Source organism: Chionomys nivalis, chromosome 19 (genome assembly GCF_950005125.1).
Source record: "Chionomys nivalis chromosome 19, mChiNiv1.1, whole genome shotgun sequence".
In the NCBI taxonomy this organism is placed as follows: domain Eukaryota; kingdom Metazoa; phylum Chordata; class Mammalia; order Rodentia; family Cricetidae; genus Chionomys; species Chionomys nivalis.
In genome coordinates this window covers 30,948,625-30,967,778 of record NC_080104.1, presented here as the reverse complement: position 1 = coordinate 30,967,778, position 19,154 = coordinate 30,948,625, and the positions used below count along the sequence as shown (strand labels likewise).

The 19,154-nt window shown below is 40.0% G+C and overlaps 1 protein-coding gene across 2 annotated transcripts in view; it reads left to right on the top strand.

Moving 5' to 3' along the window:
• The window catches only part of Uggt1 (UDP-glucose glycoprotein glucosyltransferase 1), a 117,110-nt gene that overhangs the window by 29,032 nt on the left and 68,924 nt on the right, over positions 1-19,154 (top strand). For both annotated transcript variants that reach the window (XM_057794566.1, XM_057794564.1), the window contains exons 5-10: positions 2,824-2,936; positions 5,181-5,355; positions 13,925-14,021; positions 15,426-15,504; positions 16,709-16,809; positions 18,553-18,652. In XM_057794566.1, coding sequence (XP_057650549.1) covers positions 2,824-2,936; positions 5,181-5,355; positions 13,925-14,021; positions 15,426-15,504; positions 16,709-16,809; positions 18,553-18,652 — 665 coding nt within the window. The remainder of the gene's footprint in view (positions 1-2,823; positions 2,937-5,180; positions 5,356-13,924; positions 14,022-15,425; positions 15,505-16,708; positions 16,810-18,552; positions 18,653-19,154) is intronic.

The following is a 19,154-nucleotide window of genomic DNA, read 5'->3' as shown; positions in this document are numbered from 1 at the left end:
GTCCCTTTCTGCCTCTACCTCCCCATGTGTTAGGATTAAAGGCAGGTCACTTTCAAGTTCTGGGATTAAAGGTGTGAGTCACCACTGCCTGGCTCTGTCTATCTTTTAGACTGGATCAATCTTACGTAGCCCAGGCTAGCCTTGAACTCACAGAGATCCATCTGCCTCTGGTGTGCCACAACTGCCTGGCCACTACGACTAACTAGTGGGTTACCCCTACACTCTGATCCTCAGACAAGCTGTATTTGTTAGATCACAAACAAAACATCACCACAGAATCTATTTATTTATTTTTTTAAACCTCTATTCCCCCTTTTTTATCTTCCTTCTCTATGTGTAACACTCCTCAACAAATTTCCCTGCTAATTCCATCTTCTTTTTGCGTGTGATCCGCTGAGTTTAATTAGAGTTTCTTCCCAGAGCATAGGCAGGAGGTTCTTTACTGGAGCAGAGCAACTTCACAGTAGCTACATCATTAAAGAAAATTTCACCCCCTCTGCCAGCAACCTTTAACTGCCAATAGTCCTGGGAGTAGGGGGATGGGGGAGGCTCTTCCTTTGTCCATGATGCAGTGTGAAGGACCTGATCTTGTATAGACTATGCAGGTAACCACAGCTGCTTTATGTTCAGAAGATGTCTTTTCCCTGCATATCTCCCCATGCTATATAGTATTCTTTGGTCTTTGGAGGAAATGATAGTTGCTGTTCCATTTAGGGCTGATCCTCTGACATCACTTGTTCTTGGCACTTTGGCCAGATATGATTTCATAACTGTGGAAACTGCTGTTTCACTGGAGTTAGAAGCATCTCCAGAGAAGGCTTGGCCACACCACTATTCTGTGGGTATAAACATGAACAAGTATTCAGAAAGCCATCTGATGACACAGTCAAAGGTAGTAGTAGTGGGTTGTTTCCTAGGATTTCCTCCTACCCCCCATCCCATATGCTCTTGATCAGGTTTACCTTAGCCTATGGAGCGGGTCTCAGAGCCAGGCAATCAGAAAGTGGTTGGCTGCTCATGATATCCATGCCGTCAGCAGGCACATCTTGCTTTGCAGGTCATTATTGTAGCCCCCAAAATTTACATCTAGGTAAGACTGTTGATAACTTTTTCTTGTTGACAGTCTGAATAGTATATTCCAGCAGTGTGAAGGCTGACCTGTAGGGAGAAAGCTTCTAGCTTAGCTCCGGTTTGATTGTGTATGTCCGGTGATCAAACTATGTGGTACCTCTAGAAATAGGATTTTTTTTTAAAGATAATTTTAAATTATGTACCTGGTACACATGAATGTAGGTTTCCATGGTGGCCAGAGTTGTCAAATTGCCCTGGAGCTGGAGTTACAGGTGATTGTGAGCTGTTTGGTGTAGGTGCTAGAAATTAAATTTGGTTCCTCTGCAAAAAACAGTATGAATTCTTAGCTACTGAGCCATCTCTCCAACCCCAGCAATAATAGAATGTTGCTATCAAGATTGGATGGGGCTGGGGCTGGAGAGATGGCTCAGTGGTTAAGAGCATTGCCTGCTCTTCCGAAGGTCCTGAGTTCAATTCCCGCAACCACATGGTGGCTCACAACCATCTGTAATGAGGTCTGGTGCCCTCTTCTGGCCTGCAGACATATACACAGACAGAATATTGTATACATAATAAATAAATAAATATTTAAAAAAGATTGGGTGGGGCCAAAAACAATGGTAATAGTCCATATTGTTTGGAGGGAAGGGCTCTTCTCTGGTCAGTAACTCATAGGGAGGTAGCCCACACCCAGCACTGGCATTTTTGTTTAATACCTCAAGACTTCCAGTAGAAGCACTATCCATCCATGAAGGGCTACTCCATTCTGACTCTTTAAAAAAATTATAGTTTATAAATAAGCTTGTATGTTCGTAGGTTTCAATATGGCTTATTATATATTTCCTTAGTTTTGATTATCCCTTTCACCCTCTTTTCCCTATTTTTCTACCCACTCACCAGCATAGACCTTTCTATTCCCAGTATTTCAACACCTCTTCTTCATCTCTGGTTTATTTATTATACTGTCTCACCTCCCTTCTCTTGGCCCCTTTCTATCTTCCTGGCATTTCTCAGCACTCAGTGTCAAGTACAACTCTCTTTTAACAATTGACATCTAAAATTTTTATTACATTTTTATTTATTTAGTGTGTATATACATATGCCATGGTATACTGTGGCGTCAGAGGACAGCAGTAATTGTCTTCTTCCACTGTGTACTTGTCCACCATGGAGATCCTTGAGCTGAAGAGATGACTTAGTTAGCAAAATGCCTTTACATCTGGGTATGGCAGTATACACTTGTAACCCCAAGGTTTGCAGTGGAGGAACAAATAGGGAGTTCCCTGAAGTTCACCATCTGTTCATCCTAGCTGCATTGGTGAGCTTCAGGTTCAATTAAAGAACTCAAAAAATAACCTTGAAGAGTAATCTAGAAAAGACTCGCCATGTTAACACCTGACCTCAACATGCGTGTGTACATGTATGTGTATGCACTCACAAAGCCACCTGCCATTTTGAGCTAAGGGTTTTTTGAAGGTACACCCTAAATTCCTAGATATCTTTTGATAATCATCTGATGTAATTTATTTTGTGGATTTATAATACTTATACTGACCTGGACTGATAGGAGGAATTGAATATCATAACTAGCCAGAGTTCTGGTTTGGGTTGTTCTTGGCCCACGGTGGATGTTAGCAGATGGTAGTTTTTGTTTTTATTGATGGTGGATTATCATTTAGTGACATGTTCATTAAAACATAGATTTCTACCTGATCTTTTGAGTAGAAATACATATTTTGTCTTCCCTGACAGATAGCAGGTGATGAGCCTCCCCCGGAAGGATGTAAGTCATTCTTTTCAGTGCATGGGAAGCAGACCTGTGATTTTGATACTCTGGATACCCTTCTACTAACTGCACCCGACAGGTAGGTTTTATTTCTTCATTTCAATGTGGTTCATGTTCATGTTCCAAGCCTTTTCTTTTTTATGTGTACCCTCTGAGTTGAGTTGAGTTTTGCTAGTTTTCTTCCTTGTTTGTTTTAGATAGAGCCTCAGTATATAGTACTGTCTGGCCTAGAACTTGAAATATAGACCAGGCTGGCCTCAAAACTCACAAAGATTTGCTGCCTGCCTTTCCTCTGGGGTGCTAGGATTAAAGGCCTATGTCCCCATTCCTGGCTTATTTTTGTCTGTCTGTCTGTTTGTTTGTTGAGAAAAGGTATTGATTTATAGCCCAGTCTGATCTTGAACTCAAAAACTTCCTACCTTGGCCTCCCAAGTGTTAGGGTTATAAACATGATATATACCTGGTTCCTCTGATTTTCTTACCTAATCTATATACATATTAGGATATGGCTACCAGCTAGAGACTGAGCATGAACATCAGCTCCATTACTTAAAAGAGTTCTGTAAAATGAGGCACATTACTTTGTATTCTCTTGTTTCAAAATTAGAAGTATTTGACACTCCTGTTTCTTGGGTGAAACATAATTGGTGACTTTGTAGTTCCTTCAAAACTTTGGTTTGTTTGAGCAATAATGCAGACCTGTGTAAAGAGTGGTGCCTCTTCTTCTGAGAGGTTGGAACTGCTTTTAGTAGTGTTTTGGTAGACTTTTTTTTATGGTTTTAAATTTGTACAAGTACGTAGGTTTATTTCTGTTGCAGCATCTTTCTAAATGCACATCTAGTGCATGTGGGTACACGTCAGTATTTTTAGCATCTTCATGTTGTCCTATGTAAAAATATCCTACTGCTGGTTTTAAAAGTTGTTTCCAATTTTTGGAACTTTTCTACTATAAAGAACATATCTTTTCATATGTGTTTGCCTTCTGTTGAATAATTATACTAGGGATTGGTAGGTGTGTTGGTTACTTTTTGTTGCTGTAATACATACCACGATGAAAGGCAACTTAATGAAGCATTTATTTTAGCATAAGATTTCTATCTTGCTTTACTTTTTATTGCTGTGATAAAACACTGTGACCAAAAGCATTTTTGGGAAGGAAAGGTTTATTTAGCTTAAAATTTTATCATCAGGGGTAAGCAGGGCAGGGGGATCAGGAACTGGGACATAAACCATGCAAGAACGTTGTATACTAGATTGCTCAGCTTGCTTTCTTTTATAACTCAAACCGTCTACCCAAGGGTAGCACTGCTCATAGAAGGCTGGGCCCTCCTCCATCAATCATTAATGGAAAAAATGCTCTAAAGACTTGCCTACAGACCAGTCTGATGGGACATTTTCTCAGTTGAGGTTCCCCCTTTTCAAATAACTCTAGCTTATGTCAAGTTGACAACAACAACAACTAAGCAGCATAATCTCAGGAGGCTAAGATGTCCATCATGATAGGGTGACAAGCATGGTGGCAGGAGCAGGAGTCGAGGGGTCACATCTCATTCACACACGGGGAGCAGAGATAAGAACTGGAGTGCGTCAAGACTGTAACTCTAAAGCCTATCCACAGTGTTGGTGTCCTTTGTGTTCCAAACTCTCATAACTTCCCTTCAAACAGTACCAGCTGGGACAAGTATTCAAATACACGAGCCTGTAAGAAACATTTTCCACTCAAACTGCCACAGTAGAGCAGAACTTTTAATGTCCTGATGTGCCAGTATTAAGAAATGTGGTGGTTTTGGCTTTTTTGTTTGTATTTTGCAAAGCTTAAAAAATTAAGAGGAACACTGAAAAGTTGAACTCATTAGTAGGAAGTTCACACTAGCAAAGATGGCAGAGAAGGGAGACTTGCTGTAGCTTACAAGTTACACTCAAAGTCATTTCTGCTGCTCATCTTATTTGCCCTTCTGATTTCAGGTAAAATTACAGTCAGTACTCCATGGGAGGAAAATGTTCTGTAGCTTTAGTGCTGTGAGATTTGATATGTATCCTGGCTCACCTTCCCTTCTTTTTTAGGGATCGATAATAATATTCAACCCAAGTCAGTATTTCATAGTTAGTATTCTTTTGATATACTTTTATTTTTCATGGTCATGAATGAATAAAATTCATACTTGACAGTATTTAAAGTGCAGATTGATCAAGACTGTGATACCCTTTATATTAAGATATTTCAAATCTTTGCTAAGTTTTTAAAGTTGTTGTCAAAGGTGTCCTGGTTTTTGTTTAAAAAATTTTTAATTGAAAATTTGAAGCTTTCAATGTTTATTTCCAGACCTAAGCCTTTGTTGTTCAAAGGAGATCACAGATTCCCCTCATCGAATTCTGAAAGTCCTGTGGTGATTTTCTACTCTGAGATTGGCCATGAAGAATTTTATAATATTCACCACCAACTTATATCAAAAAGCCAAGAAGGCAAAATTAATTATGTATTCAGACATTATATATCCGTAAGTATTGACTTATTTTTACAATTTTTTGAATATTAATTTCTTTAAAATGACCATAGAACATGAGTTGATATTTTCCCCCCTTAAAAAAATAATTCAGTTTTAACTACTTTTTCATTAGCTCTCTCCCTGCACTCTCACCCATCTTTCTCTCTCCCCTTCTCTGCCTCAGTTCTTCTCCTCTCCTTTCCTTCCTCTCTAATTGTTTGTTTGTTTGTTTGTTTGAGGTAGGGTCTCACTCTGTGACTCTGACTAGTCTAGAAACTCACTGTTTAGACCAGGCTGGCCTCAAACTCACAGAGATCCACCTGTCTCTGCCTCCCAAGTGCTGAGATAAAGGTGTGTGCTACCACATGACACTTTTTAATTAATTTTTTTACTTTCTCTTTTTTACCGCATGACACTTTTTAATTAATTTTTTTACTTTCTCTTTTTTAGAATATGTTTATACAGTGTGTATACTTGTGTGTGTGTATGTGTGTTCACAAGTGTGTTTGAGAGCATCGTGTGCATGTGGAGGTCTGAAGTTGATGCTGAATAACTGCTTGCTTTGTTGAACTCAGTTTCCTCCATTCATTGAGTCTATCATTTGAACTGATTGGGTTAGCATAGCCAGTCAGCTTTGCTCCCGGGGTTTCCCTGGTTTTGCTTTCTGTAGATTAGAATTGCAGACAGGCTGTCACACCAGTCTGGGTGCTAGGGATCTGAACTTTGGTCTCATGCTTGGGTGGCAAGGGTTTTACCTGCTAAGTCATTTCCCTCATTAGAGCTTGTATTTGCATATAGACAGTGTGTTGCTTGTCTTTCTGAAAAAAAAGTCAGTTAAAAAGTGGTGTACTTGTTTGCATTTTATTTTAAAATGGACTGCATAGAACTAGGTATGAAGGCTCATGTCTGTATTCTCGGCACCTGGAAGGCTAAAGCAGTATTGCCTTGAATTCAAGGCCATCCTGAGCTACATAACAAGATCCTATCTTAAAAAACAAACAAACCAGGATTGTGTACAAAAATTTGATATAGCCATCAAATATATGAAACAGGCTAGTGAGTATTGAACCTATGGCTTCATATATCTAGGTAACCACTCTGCTACTGTGCTACATTCCCTAGGGTCTCCCCCTCAACACCTGTTTTGAAGCAGGGTCTTGCTAAGTTTTCTAGGCTGCTTTGGAACTCCACCAGGAAGACTTGGAACTTGCAGTCCTCCTGCCTCAACCTCTCTACTAGCTGTGATCACAGGTCTGTACCATCAGGCCTAGCTAGACTTGATTATTAAAATCTGTGTGTATTTGAGTATGTGCGTTTGTGGGGGTGTGCATGTACAATTGGATTCTCTTGTAGGTATCTGTCTTCACCTCTACATTTTCATATATATATATATATATATGAATTAATATATATTAAAGTGTGTTGTCAAGAAAATCTTGACTTCTTGATAAAGAGTGTGCTCCTCACAAAAGTAGAAGAGTGAGCATATTGGGGCAGGAAATCGACCTTTTATGCTAATGCATGTTGTGACTGTCTTTTTGCCAATGGCTGGGGTTCTGTCCAACAGTCTTTCACAGTTGGCTAGTTTTAAGAGGTCAGCCACTTCAGTCACTTAAGTTCCAGGAAAGTAGGGCTTTTGTATAAACCTGGTTGGAGGTGGTAGTGGGGTGGATGAAAACATTTCTCTAAAAGTCTTACGAGGTGGGAAAGATAGATACTTGAATTCTTTGTTATAGTTACTAGTTTTATAATGTGTGATAAAAAGACTAGTATTTACTGTTTCTTACAAGTTCCTCCTCTTATTTTAAACATTCTGTTTTTCAAACTCATTAGGAAGGTGTTGATTCTTTTTCCATCATATCTTAAAAGTAAGAGACTTCTATAGGGAAGGGGTCCTTTAGTGATAGCTGACCTAGTAAGTCTGAGTTAGGCCCTAAGTACAAAGTGGTTTCTTGTTGGTCTTTCTTATCAGACTTTCTTTGGACTGCCAGCTCCCAAATAATGATAAAGAGACTTATTAATTCTGAGAGCTTGACCTTTAGCTTAGACTTGTTCTCAACTAGTTCTTATGACTTAAATCAACCTGTTCCTATTAATCTACATTCTGCCATGTGGCTTTTACTCTCCTCCATTCTATATGTTCAGCTTGCTCTGTGTCTTGCTGGCATCTCTTGCATGTCTAGACTCATCCCCCTGAGTTCCTCTGTCTCCCTGGAAGTCCTGCCTAACCTCTCCTGATTGGCTGTTCAACGTTTTATTAAACCAATTACAGCAATACATCTTCATACAGTGTACATATATCCTGCAGCAGTGGCCCTTTGACCAGGGAATTGATCTGGCCCATTGGAGTGTTAAGTCTTCACCCAAGCTAGAGAATCTCTTGTCTGTCTGTCTGTCTGTCTGTCTCTCTCTCTGTGTACGTGTGTATTTTTTATAGATTTATTTTTTATGTACATTTGCATTTATGCCTGCATGACATAAGAGAGCATCAGACATAAAAAGACAACAGATCCTATTATAGATGGTTATGAGCCACCCTCTGGTTGCTGGGAATTGAACTCAGAACCTCTGGCAGAGCAGCCAGTGCTCTTAATCACTGAGCTATCTCTCCAGCTGTATTCCAGAGTCTATAGTCTTGACCAGGAGGAATATTTTTCTTAACAGGCCTTCATTACGTTAACATTAATACCCAATACTCAAGAGGTAACCCAAGAATCATTTAGGAACCACATCAGAGGTCAGAGCCTCTCAAACTCTTTTGTTCTTTCTAGTCTCTGGCAAGGATGAGGCTGCTAAGAGCCCCAAGGATGTTTCTGACTTTTAGCCAAGAGAGAAAATGGTTGCTTTTCTTTGAGAACTTTTACTGTATACTGCCCAACCAGTTTCTGTCTGCTGTTCTTATCATGCCCACACTTCTAATGAGGTAACACTAACTGCCATGGGATTGGGGCAATGACCAATCTGGTGTCTTACAGCTGAATTTAGAATGTCAGGTGTGGTAGTTTTGTGGTACCCCCCCAGAGGGCCTATCTAAAAACCTCAACTATAAGATGTAGGGAGAAAAGGAAGTCGTTGAATGGTATCTTGAAAGATGTGAGGGAAATGTTTTAGCCTAGGTAGGGAGAAGCAGAGACATGTCCAAATCAAAGCCCATTAGACTCCTGTGATGGTGCACAAGAGCATCAGTCTGCGGGGCTCCTCATTTTTCCTTTGGCCTCCAAGGTTGACTGGACAGTGATGAAACCGGGGTCGATTTTCAGGCACTTTGAAAGTTGTTAGGTTGACTAGAAACAGTGTGAGGTCCCTCTCAGATATCTTCCAGATAGAAACGACATTTAACCATTGTATGATTTTAGGCTAAAACAATACTGGGCCTGCCTCTCTTGGCTGCAGATAGGCCCTGCAGTGTTTAATTGAGGAAAGGTCTGAGGTCTTATATCTGGGCAGCATTTTTTTTTCCTCAATCAAGAAGAAAATCATTAATGAGACATAGTCTAGATAACAACCCATATAGTTTTTTTTTGTTTTGTTTTGTTTTTTCGAGACAGGGTTTCTCTGTGGTTTTGGAGCCTGTCCTGGAACTAGCTCTTGTAGACCAGGCTGGTCTCGAACTCACAGAGATCCGCCTGCCTCTGCCTCCCGAGTGCTGGGATTAAAGGCGTGCGCCACCACCACCCCAACCCATATAGTTTTAAGTATACTGTCTGGAGTGTGCGATTCTTTGGACAGTAACAAAGTCCAACAAACAGTCACACCTGTCACTTTAGTTTGGGGTTATATTTTCTTGCCGGATATTTAAGACATGCAGGCTTAATTTGGCTGAAATTATTATTTTTTTATACTGTCAAGTTGAGGATTTAGTTCTTGGGGCACTTGGACTTGAGAGAAACTTCTGGCTCATTCTTTACCAGTTAATGGATGTGAGCATAGGTCAGAGGTCTGTTGCACTATGGCATTGCCTGAAAGCAGTGAGGAAATCTTTCCTTTGGATTGACCCTCCTTTTTGTAGATGGGACACTGGGTGGTGTTCTAGATGGGTCTCCATGGTTTCCCTGAACACGGGAATAGGAAGTTCTCATAGATACAGACCATTTTAAGAGGTGTCCCATTGTCCCCTGGGAGCTGGTGACCTTGGAGGACAAGGGGGATATATTCTCCATTTTAGTCTGTTGGCCACATTAGCGTAGCCTCTAGGTATTCAATACCCAGAAGAATAGTTGCACGCTTTTAACTATTGGATAGTGTTTCAAAACCAGACATGTCTAAGTAAATGTTGGTAAGGCATTCTTTTTAACATAGTTTTTGAAGTTTGACCTTAGTCTTTTTGATATCTATTTATTTGGTGGAGAGGGTTTCTAAAGAGGTGGAATAAAGCAGAATTAATATAAAGTTAAATTTATATCATTAAACATTTTAAATATGAAAGTCTTTAAAGCTCATGTAAATGAAAATTTGACCGAGTAGAGTCAGATGTATTTATCAACCCAGTGTTTTTTATCCTTTGATGTTTTTGAGATCAGTGTAATATAGTCTAGGCTGATGTAGAACAATTCCTGATTCCTCTGTTAGAATTAAAGGTGTGTGCTACCGCACCCAGTCAAAGTTCAGTTTTGACTACTCCCCATTCCTGTTTCCTGGCCCTGTTGTGGGTATTAAGGATTAAAATAGCTAAAGGGCCAGGGTCAGTCAGCCTGGTAATGAGTGGAAGAAATGTTTTTTCTCTATTGAAGATAGTAAGCCTGCCAAGACCCCACATTCCCCAAGTGTCCTCCTTCCCCTTTTACTTTATGTTGTGAAGAAGTGGCTCCTACAAGGAGAAGAGACTCAGCCGTGTTAGGGATCATAGACAAGGCCATCTTGGCCCTTCATGGTCTTTAGCCATGGTTTGGGTTCTGGCACACCCTTTTTTTACAAAAAAAAAAAAAAGTAAAAAATAAAAAGACTTTTGCTTTATTCCTGTGTATCTTTATGTGATACTGATACTGTTATTTTCCCACAGTGAGGATGTGGCATTTGGTAAGCTCAACCTCACCTAAAGCATATTTTATTTACTTTTTGTTTTATGTGTATGAGTGTTTTGCCTAGCTGTATGTCTGTGCACCACTTTCATATCTGCTGCCTGTGGAGGCCAGAACATGGTATCAGAGCCCCTGGAATTATACATAATTGTAGATGCTATGTGGGTGCTGAGAATTGAACACAGGTCCCCTGGAAGACCATCAGCCCCCAGATCATGACACAGAGACTTGTTATTAATTATGAAAGCCTGGCCTATAACTTAGGCTTGTCCCACTAGCTCTTATAATTTCAATTAACCCATTTAAATTAATCTATGTTGTGCCTCGTGCTTTTTATCTCTCTTCCATCTTGTACCTCCTATTTCTTCTCTGTGTTTTCTGGCATCTTCCTTGCACCTAGATTCATCTCCCCTCTCTGCCCAGAAGTCCTGCCTAATCTTTTCCTGCCTAGCTATTGGTATTCAGTTCTTTACTAAACAAATCAGAAGGTGCCTTGGCAAAGACACACCTTCACAGTGTACAAAAGGATTATTCCACAATAGCCAGTGCTTTTTAACTGCTGAGCCATCTCTCCAGTCCCCACCAGGAACATTCAGATACAGTAAAGAAACACACACACACAATGTCTCAACATGGTTCTCTTTGTTGTATAGCTTTTGGAATGGATTTTTTTTAACTCTGAGAACTTCATTTATGTAAACAATATATTTTGATCATAACCTCCCTCTACTTCTCCAGCTCCCACCAAACACCTCCCTTCTATCCTCTTGTCTTCCTCCTCCCTTCTATCCTCTTGTCTTCCTCCTCCCTTCTATCCTCTTGTCTTCCTCCTCCCTTCTATCCTCTTGTCTTCCTCCTCCTTTTTGTTTTGTTTTTGTTTAAATAACCCACTAAGTCCAGTTAGTGTTCGCCACAGCCTGGGTTCAGGACCTGAGATGGGGAAGGGTTGTTGGCCTGAAGGAGCCCGACCATCAGATGAGTTTAACACAAGTGACCGGCTCTGAATATTTATACATCGAAAACAAGCATGTTTTTTCCATACAAGCAAACAAGTTTTCCCTATCCTCCAGTGTTAACCTCTGGCAAAAACAAATATGTCAAATATGTTTTTTCCCCTAACTTTTATGTTAAAATATTTTTACACCAAAAACAACACTTATCATTTTCTTAGTTTAGCCAAATATCAAACCAGGTACATCCTGTCTTTACAAAACTAATAGGCGATTGACATAGGCAAACATTTTCAAGAACAACAATCTCATTTAAAATACATTTACAGAAATAGGGGTGACCTGCCTCCAATCCTGTCAGCACTGAGTCACAACAGCTCCTGGGGGCTGGAGTGACAGTTGCCATCCCCAGACAAGAAACCTGAGAGGCATCAGCTCCAATTTTAGGGGAAAATATTCGAGAAAAAGTGGGGTTTCCAGGAGTGATCACATCTGTCCCTTGCATGACAAAATGACAGTACTGCCAAGAGAATCATCAATATTATAAGAGAGAAGAGAACATGCAGGCTGCGTGGTCCTATCAGTATTTGAGCTGTCCCAAAGTCATCTGGAGACCCATTGGACAAGCACTCATACACTAGGCCAAAACTAGGCTGCATGGCTCCCAAGTGCTCTTCATATATGGTTCTGGGGCCATGCACTGGAGCGTGGGAAACCTACCAGTGGCTGTACTTCCAAAGAAAAGTACCTCTGCCAGCAGCCATCAACAACAGTAGCTCCTTAGCAGGACGCTAAGACTTGAGCCCTTCTCCCACCCATGCTAGAGTCGTGACTGTCTTGATCTTGGGCAGATCTTCTGTAGTTAGCCGCAGCTGCTGTGCGGTCAAGAGTGCAGCAGCTGTGTCATGGCCAGACAGCATTCCCTAGCGCTCCTTCCCTTCCTGAGCCTTGGGGAGGGAGTTGATGCAGATGTCCTAAGGCCCGGCACTCACGGTCACTTATTCTCAGCACTCTTAAGCAGTGATGACTCTCTGTTATTACCCAATGTCTATTGGAAAATGAAGCTTTTTGACCACAGTTGAGAGCAGCATAATCTTTGGGTAGAAACATAAATGTTTAAATGTAAATATGTAGAAGTCAGTTTGATATGACCATTAAGCAAAACAACAATAATAGGTTCCTCCTTAGGGCTATGACATGCACAGCCATTGAATTTTGACCAGGTTTGCAGGGAGTCATTCTCTCCTGTAGTGTAAGCATTTTGAGTCTAATGAGAAAGCAATAGATTGCCCCCATAACAGTCTTGCTGTTATTGTACCAGTGGGTGTGTCTTGCCTGGCAGTCAGTATTGTAGCATGTAGGCTCCAGCGCCAGCTAAGACCATTGATGTCTTTTCTTCCCTAGTGGCCTCCATAGCACCTTCCAGCACTGTGAGATCTAGCCAGCAGCAAGGAAGCTTACTGGTCAGTTCCAGAATTAATTGTTTCTATGTCCTGCAACTCTGTCTGGTGTCTTTAACAATAGGGTTTTACACCTAGTAGGCAACCAAAAGCAGTGGCAGTAGCTTGTATTGTTTAGGGGGCCTCTGAGGCCACCCTGAGGAATAACACATAGAGAGGTATCTCATGGCTGGCACAAGGATTTTTATTTAATAACCAGTATCTTCCTGGAGCATCATTGTCCACCCATGCAGGGTACCTCCATTTAAGAGATACATAAATGTTCTTAATACTTATTGTGTATTTTTATTTTATGTGAATATGTGAATAATAATACATCTATACATACATACATATATATACATACACACATGTGTGCAGTATGTATACTATACATGTGCCTGGTACTTGCAGAATGTGGAAGAGAATGTCAAGTCCCCTGTAACTGGAGTTAAGTCTGTTACATGTGGGTGCTGAGAACTGAACCAGGCCCTCTGCAAGAACAACTAGTGCTCTTAACTACTGAGCCAGCTCTGCAGCCCCACAGTACATAATTTTTAACTAACTTTAGAGTAGTGAGTTTCTGTAAGGCTTTTCATATATTCTTAGTTTTGTTTCTACCTCTCATTCCCATAGTTGTAACAAGATTCAAAATATAAAGGAGTCTAGGATTTTCTAAAGAGGAAAACAAATTCTAGATTGATTTTATTCATAAATAGAATGAGTGTTTTTATGATAGGCAAGTACTTCTATTACTGTTGATTTTTCACTGAACTCTCTGAATACATAGTTAATAACTTTATATATTGATTTCTAATTTTTTTTAGTTTTTTTATTATAATATAGTTACATCATTCCCTCTCTTTTTTCTCCCAATCCCCTCATATGTACCCCACCTTGGTTTCATTCAAATCTACAAATGTATATAAGCACTCATATGCACATCTACAACCTGCTCAGTTCACGTAATGTCATTTGTACATGTATATTTCAGGGCTGGCTCTTTGGTATTAGATAACCAATTGGTGGGCTCTTCCATGAAGTCTCACCAGTGTGGCTACTTAAACATGACCTAAGCAGGTCATGCCACCAATAGGCATGCTAGCAAGGAAGGGGACTGCTGTGCCTCATAATGAGCCAGGTGGTGATGGTGGAATTCTTGCTCTGTTTGCAGAATCCCAAGAAGGAGCCTGTTTACCTTTCTGGCTATGGTGTGGAATTGGCAATTAAGAGCACGGAGTACAAGGCCAAGGATGATACTCAGGTGAAAGGTGAATTTGTAAAATAAGACCAATGTGTTCTCTTGTCTTTAAATATGAATTAATGGGGAATTGCCTTCCCTATCGAAAAAGAATAGGTTTAGGAGTGTGACGAGCCCGTGTTTGCATCTTGATTCTGTTACATCTGAGTGGATGACCTTCAGCAGATTTTCTAGGTCCTAATTTTTGTGCTCTGTAATATGTAGGTAATGATAGCTTGTTTTTCAAGTATTTGGGAGAAGTAAGAAATATAATTCATGAATTTGGGCTGGAATTGTGCCTGCTTACAATCTTAGCGCCGAAGCAGGAGGATTATAGTTCAAGCCCTGCCTTGCCTGTGTAGCAAGTCCCTGACCCCAAACAATAAAAACAAGGATAAACAAAAAATAAAAAGCTCAAAAGTTTAGTGGAGTTTTTCTTTTGTATAAAATGATTTAGTAAACGGTATCAATGTTGTTGATGTTATATGCATCACAGATAGACGTTAATGTGTGATTCCAATATGGAAATTTGAATATTGGGGGCTTAATGGATAATTTTATGTTTTTATTATACTTTTTTCTTGGAACAGTTTACTCTGAGTTCTTCCTGTATAATATTATGCAGTTTTGAATTAAGTTTTTCTTTTCTTATTTACCCCACCCCCCCAGACAAGGTTTCTCTGTAGCTTTGGAGCCCATCCTGGAACTTGCTTTGTAAAACAGGCTGGCCTCGATCTCACAGAGATCCTGCCTATGCTTCCCAAGCGCTGTGACTAAAGGTGTGCACCATCACACCCAACCCTGAATTAAGTTTTTCAACCATGTTTTACCTGCTGATTTTTTTCTTTGAACTTCACCTTGATTATATCCTTTGCAGCATGTGGTATGAACTAGAGTCTGTGTATATTACACAGGGACTCTACCACTGAGCTCCAGCCACAGTTCTTTTTAATGTTTTGTTCGCTTCTTATTGAGGCAGGTTTTCATTAAGTTATCCAAGCACAATAAATTAATTATTCAGGCAAGTCTTGAACTTGGTCCTCCAGCTTCAGCCTTCCGAATTATGGTGTGTGCCAATTATATTTGCTAAGCTCATTTTAAACATTAAAAATGATTGATTTGAATAGTAGAACAAATGGAAAATAACTATATTTAGGATTTTCTAACTTTAAATTCTTCATAATTTAGCTGTGGAAAATCTTTTGTAATATTTAAATCTATTTTGAAATTTTTATTGTAAAATTTTCTAAAGCGAGAAAATACATCCTTATTTTGTACAGGAACAGAAGAAATATTAAAACACTGTTGGCTTAAAAGCCTACAGCGAATTGTTAATTGAAGCATTTGACATTTCTTTTTAACATTCAGACTTTGTGAAGCTAACATTTTATTTCTATGCCGAGCCACTAGACATGTCTTTACTGTGTCCTTATAGGAACTGAGGTGAATACCACAGTCATTGGTGAGAACGATCCTATTGATGAAGTTCAGGGGTTTCTTTTTGGAAAATTAAGGTATGTTAGTTCTTGTTGGCAGATGCCTCCTTGCATTCCTGGTGTCTTTCTCATTACTCTCTGAATTGTTGCTCTTTATATATGTGGTTTACAGTGGAGAAAACCCATTTCATTTGTAGTAAAGTTGGTTATTTGAATTAGAGTGACCAGGGTTATTCTCTAATGCTAAGAGAAACCTTAGACTTTAAAAACACACAGCAGAAATAGATTCTGTCAGCGAACAGGAAATGTTTTGCTGTTACTGATTTTTTTGAGGAAGGTCTCACTGTGTAGCCCTGGTTGGCCTGGAGTTCTCTATGTAGACCATGCTACTCTCAATCACACAGAGATCCGCCTGCCTCTGCCTACTGGGGGCAGATCAAAGGCATGTGCAGTCATGCCTTGCAGAAGATGACTTTAATATTGAAATTTGTTTCATAGTTTCACAGTTTTGTGAAAACATTATAATTTATAGCAGAAAATTATTCTTAACTGTGGTGACTTGATAAATTTTTCAGAACCTTGAATTCTGTTCTGTGTGGGGATTTCCGCTAGAACATCTGTGGTGGGCTGCCTTTAAAAGCAAGATGAAAACAGATGACACTATGTAACATATGCTTCAGCTGTGACATTCGGTTGAATGAAAGAGTCTAACCAGGTTCCAGTTTAGGCAGTAGTGGCTTCATTTCCAGTTAATTGCTGGGCTGGGTTGGTTCGTTGCCTGTGTACACTTGTCTGTTGTCACTTTGGATTATGGTCATAGTCAGGTACCACTTTTATTGATCAAGATTTCCAGAATCTTTCCATGCACTTTTAGACATTTTAATTGCATTGATTTATTTTGTGTATTATGGGGACAGTGCATGGGTCCCATGTGTGCTATAGACCTGGTTCTCTGATTCCACCCTCTGAGTCCTGGGGATCAGACTCACATTGCCAGGCTTGATGGCAAGCCTTTGCTGGCTGAGCCATCTCACTGCTCCTTCTTTGTCGATCTTTGCGTGATGCTATGATTTTATGTATTCACAGCACAAAAAGGTTCATGTAGAATACACAGTGTTAACTTACCCTTAGAGGGCAGCTATTGTGCCTTAAAAACTTTTGTCCAAATTGAAGAAATTTTCTTAGGTTTGGGAGGGGAAAATCATGAAGATTAAAATATGAGTCCTTTGTTCAGTGTACTCTGAGAGAAAACAATGAAAATAACTGATTGTGCTTCTGCCAGAGAACTGCACCCCTCTTTGGAAGAACAACTGAAAGAATTCCGAAAGTATCTTGTGGAGAGCACCAATGAGATGGCACCCTTGAAAGTTTGGCAGCTGCAAGGTAATGGAAACTCAGAGCTCACTGTCAGTATATTTTGTGTTATTAAAAATTGCAGAACTTGTTCTAGGGATATAGCTCTGATGGTCAAGTGTTTGTCTAGCATGCGCACAGAGCCCTGTGTTGATGCCTGGCACCATGCTAACCAGAATTTGTACTGTACCTGTAATCCCATTTCCTTTGTCTGAGGCAAGATGATTGTCATGAGTTCCAGGCCAACTTGTGCTATAGAATGAAACCTTGTCTGGGAGGGGAGACTTGCGGAGTTTAATGAAATTTACAAGATTCTGAGAGTACCACAGATTGTATTTTTTTATTTTATTTATTTTTTTTTTTTAAGTTTTTCGAGACAGGGTTTCTCTGTGGTTTTGGAGCCTGTCCTGGAACTAGCTCTTGTAGACCAGGCTGGTCTCGAACTCACAGAGATCCACCTGCCTCTGCCTCCCAAGTGCTGGGATTAAAGGCGTGCGCCACCACCGCCCGGCAGATTGTATTTTTTTAAATAATTAATTTATTTTTATTTTATGTGCATTGGTGTTTTGCCTACATATATGTTTGTGTGAGGGTATCAGATCCCCTGAACCCAGAGATATAAACAGTTGTGAGCTGCCATGTGGTTGCTGGGAAGTGAACCTGGGTCCTCTGGAAGAGCAGCCTGTGCTCTTAACCTCTGAGTCATCTCTTCAGCCCCCAAATTGTAATTTTTTATATATACATACATACATACACACACACAACAAATATATAACTGCATTGTTTGTTTGTTTCTTTCTTTTGGGGGGGGGGTTTGGTTTTTTGAGACAGGGTTTCTCTGTGTAACAGCCCTGACTGCTTTGGAACTAGCTCTTGTAGACCAGTCTGGCCTCGAACTCACATAGATCTGCCTTTTTCTGCATCCTGAGTGCTGGGATTAAAGGCATGTGCTACCACCGCCCAGCCATTTTCTTTATGCATACATTTTAAAAACTTAAGTGTCAGTTTTTAATTTTAGGTTTGTATTTTTTTTTTTTTTAAGTAATGCTGATGGTTTGATCTCGGGCCTTACATATTGGACATGCACTCCACCACTGAGCTATAACCTTAGTTTTTCAATTTTTTTTTTAAAATTCATTTATTAACATTGTGTATATGTAGACTAGTGTGCCGTAGTGCCCATGTGGTGGTTAGAGGACAACTCTGTGGAATTTGGTTTCCCCACCTTTATTCAGGTTCTGAGAAATAGAATTCAACTAATCCTGCTTGCATTGTAGGCAGCAAGCACCTTTACTCACTGAGCCATCTAGTTGGTCTCCTATATTTATTTGTACGCATTTTTAAAACTGTATCTCTAGAATGTTAAAGGCACATAAGAGTGGAATATATGTGCACTTTTCTGTTCTAAAGAATGTTCCAAACTATTCTTAAGATATTTTTCCCAAGATAATTTGCTAAATATCTTAATCCTGTATTTTGTGACGTATTGTAAATCTAGAAGGCACCAGGATTTGGGCTAAAGTTTGCTTCTGCTAAATGCATTAGCATGTGCCCAAGGATTTTATGGATGTAGATTATGAATAGCTTAGTAAAAACTCCAGGGGTCCATGAAGTGAGTGAGATCTGAACTAAACCATGGGCACTCTCTGGAATGGTTGCATTCTAAGGCATTCTTCACTGTCAGGGAATTGTGGGTAGTATTGGGGTTTTGTTCTACTGTCATTACTTTAGAGTCATATGTTCTAACCTGATATCTGCCTGACATTGTTGCAGATCTCAGTTTCCAGACTGCTGCCCGCATCCTGGCTGCTCCTGTGGAGTTAGCTTTGGTGGTGATGAAGGATATTAGTCAGAATTTTCCTACAAAAGCCAGGTAATATCCACTAAGGTTTTGGAACATCCCTCGCCTTAACATTATTCCCAGTGACTTTGATGTTTACATAGAATATGATGTAACTAAAAGGTGCAAATGCTTTGAAACATTTTAGTTTTTTACCTATTTATAACTCCTGTTGTGACTAGTGTCCTCTTTCCAAGGAGGTAACGAGACCATTGGTTGTGTGCTTGAAGAGAGAGAGATCTGGATGTTGTTGACACTGCCCCACTTATGCCAGATCAGCTAATCCAGAGTCTGGCCCAGACTGCCAGTTTTGAATCCTGATGAAGAAGGGCTTTGCCTGGGGTTCCATGCTAGAACTCTTGTCTCACATGTATAAGGCCCCAGGTTTTATTCTCAGTACTGCCAAAAAGAAGAGGAAGAAGAGGGGGATGTGGATGATCAGGTTCCTTCTGTGGAAACTGAGGCTCCGAGAGACTGACCCTTCATAGTAACAATATTCTGAATTTTCTTACATACTGTTTATTCTGTAAGGTTA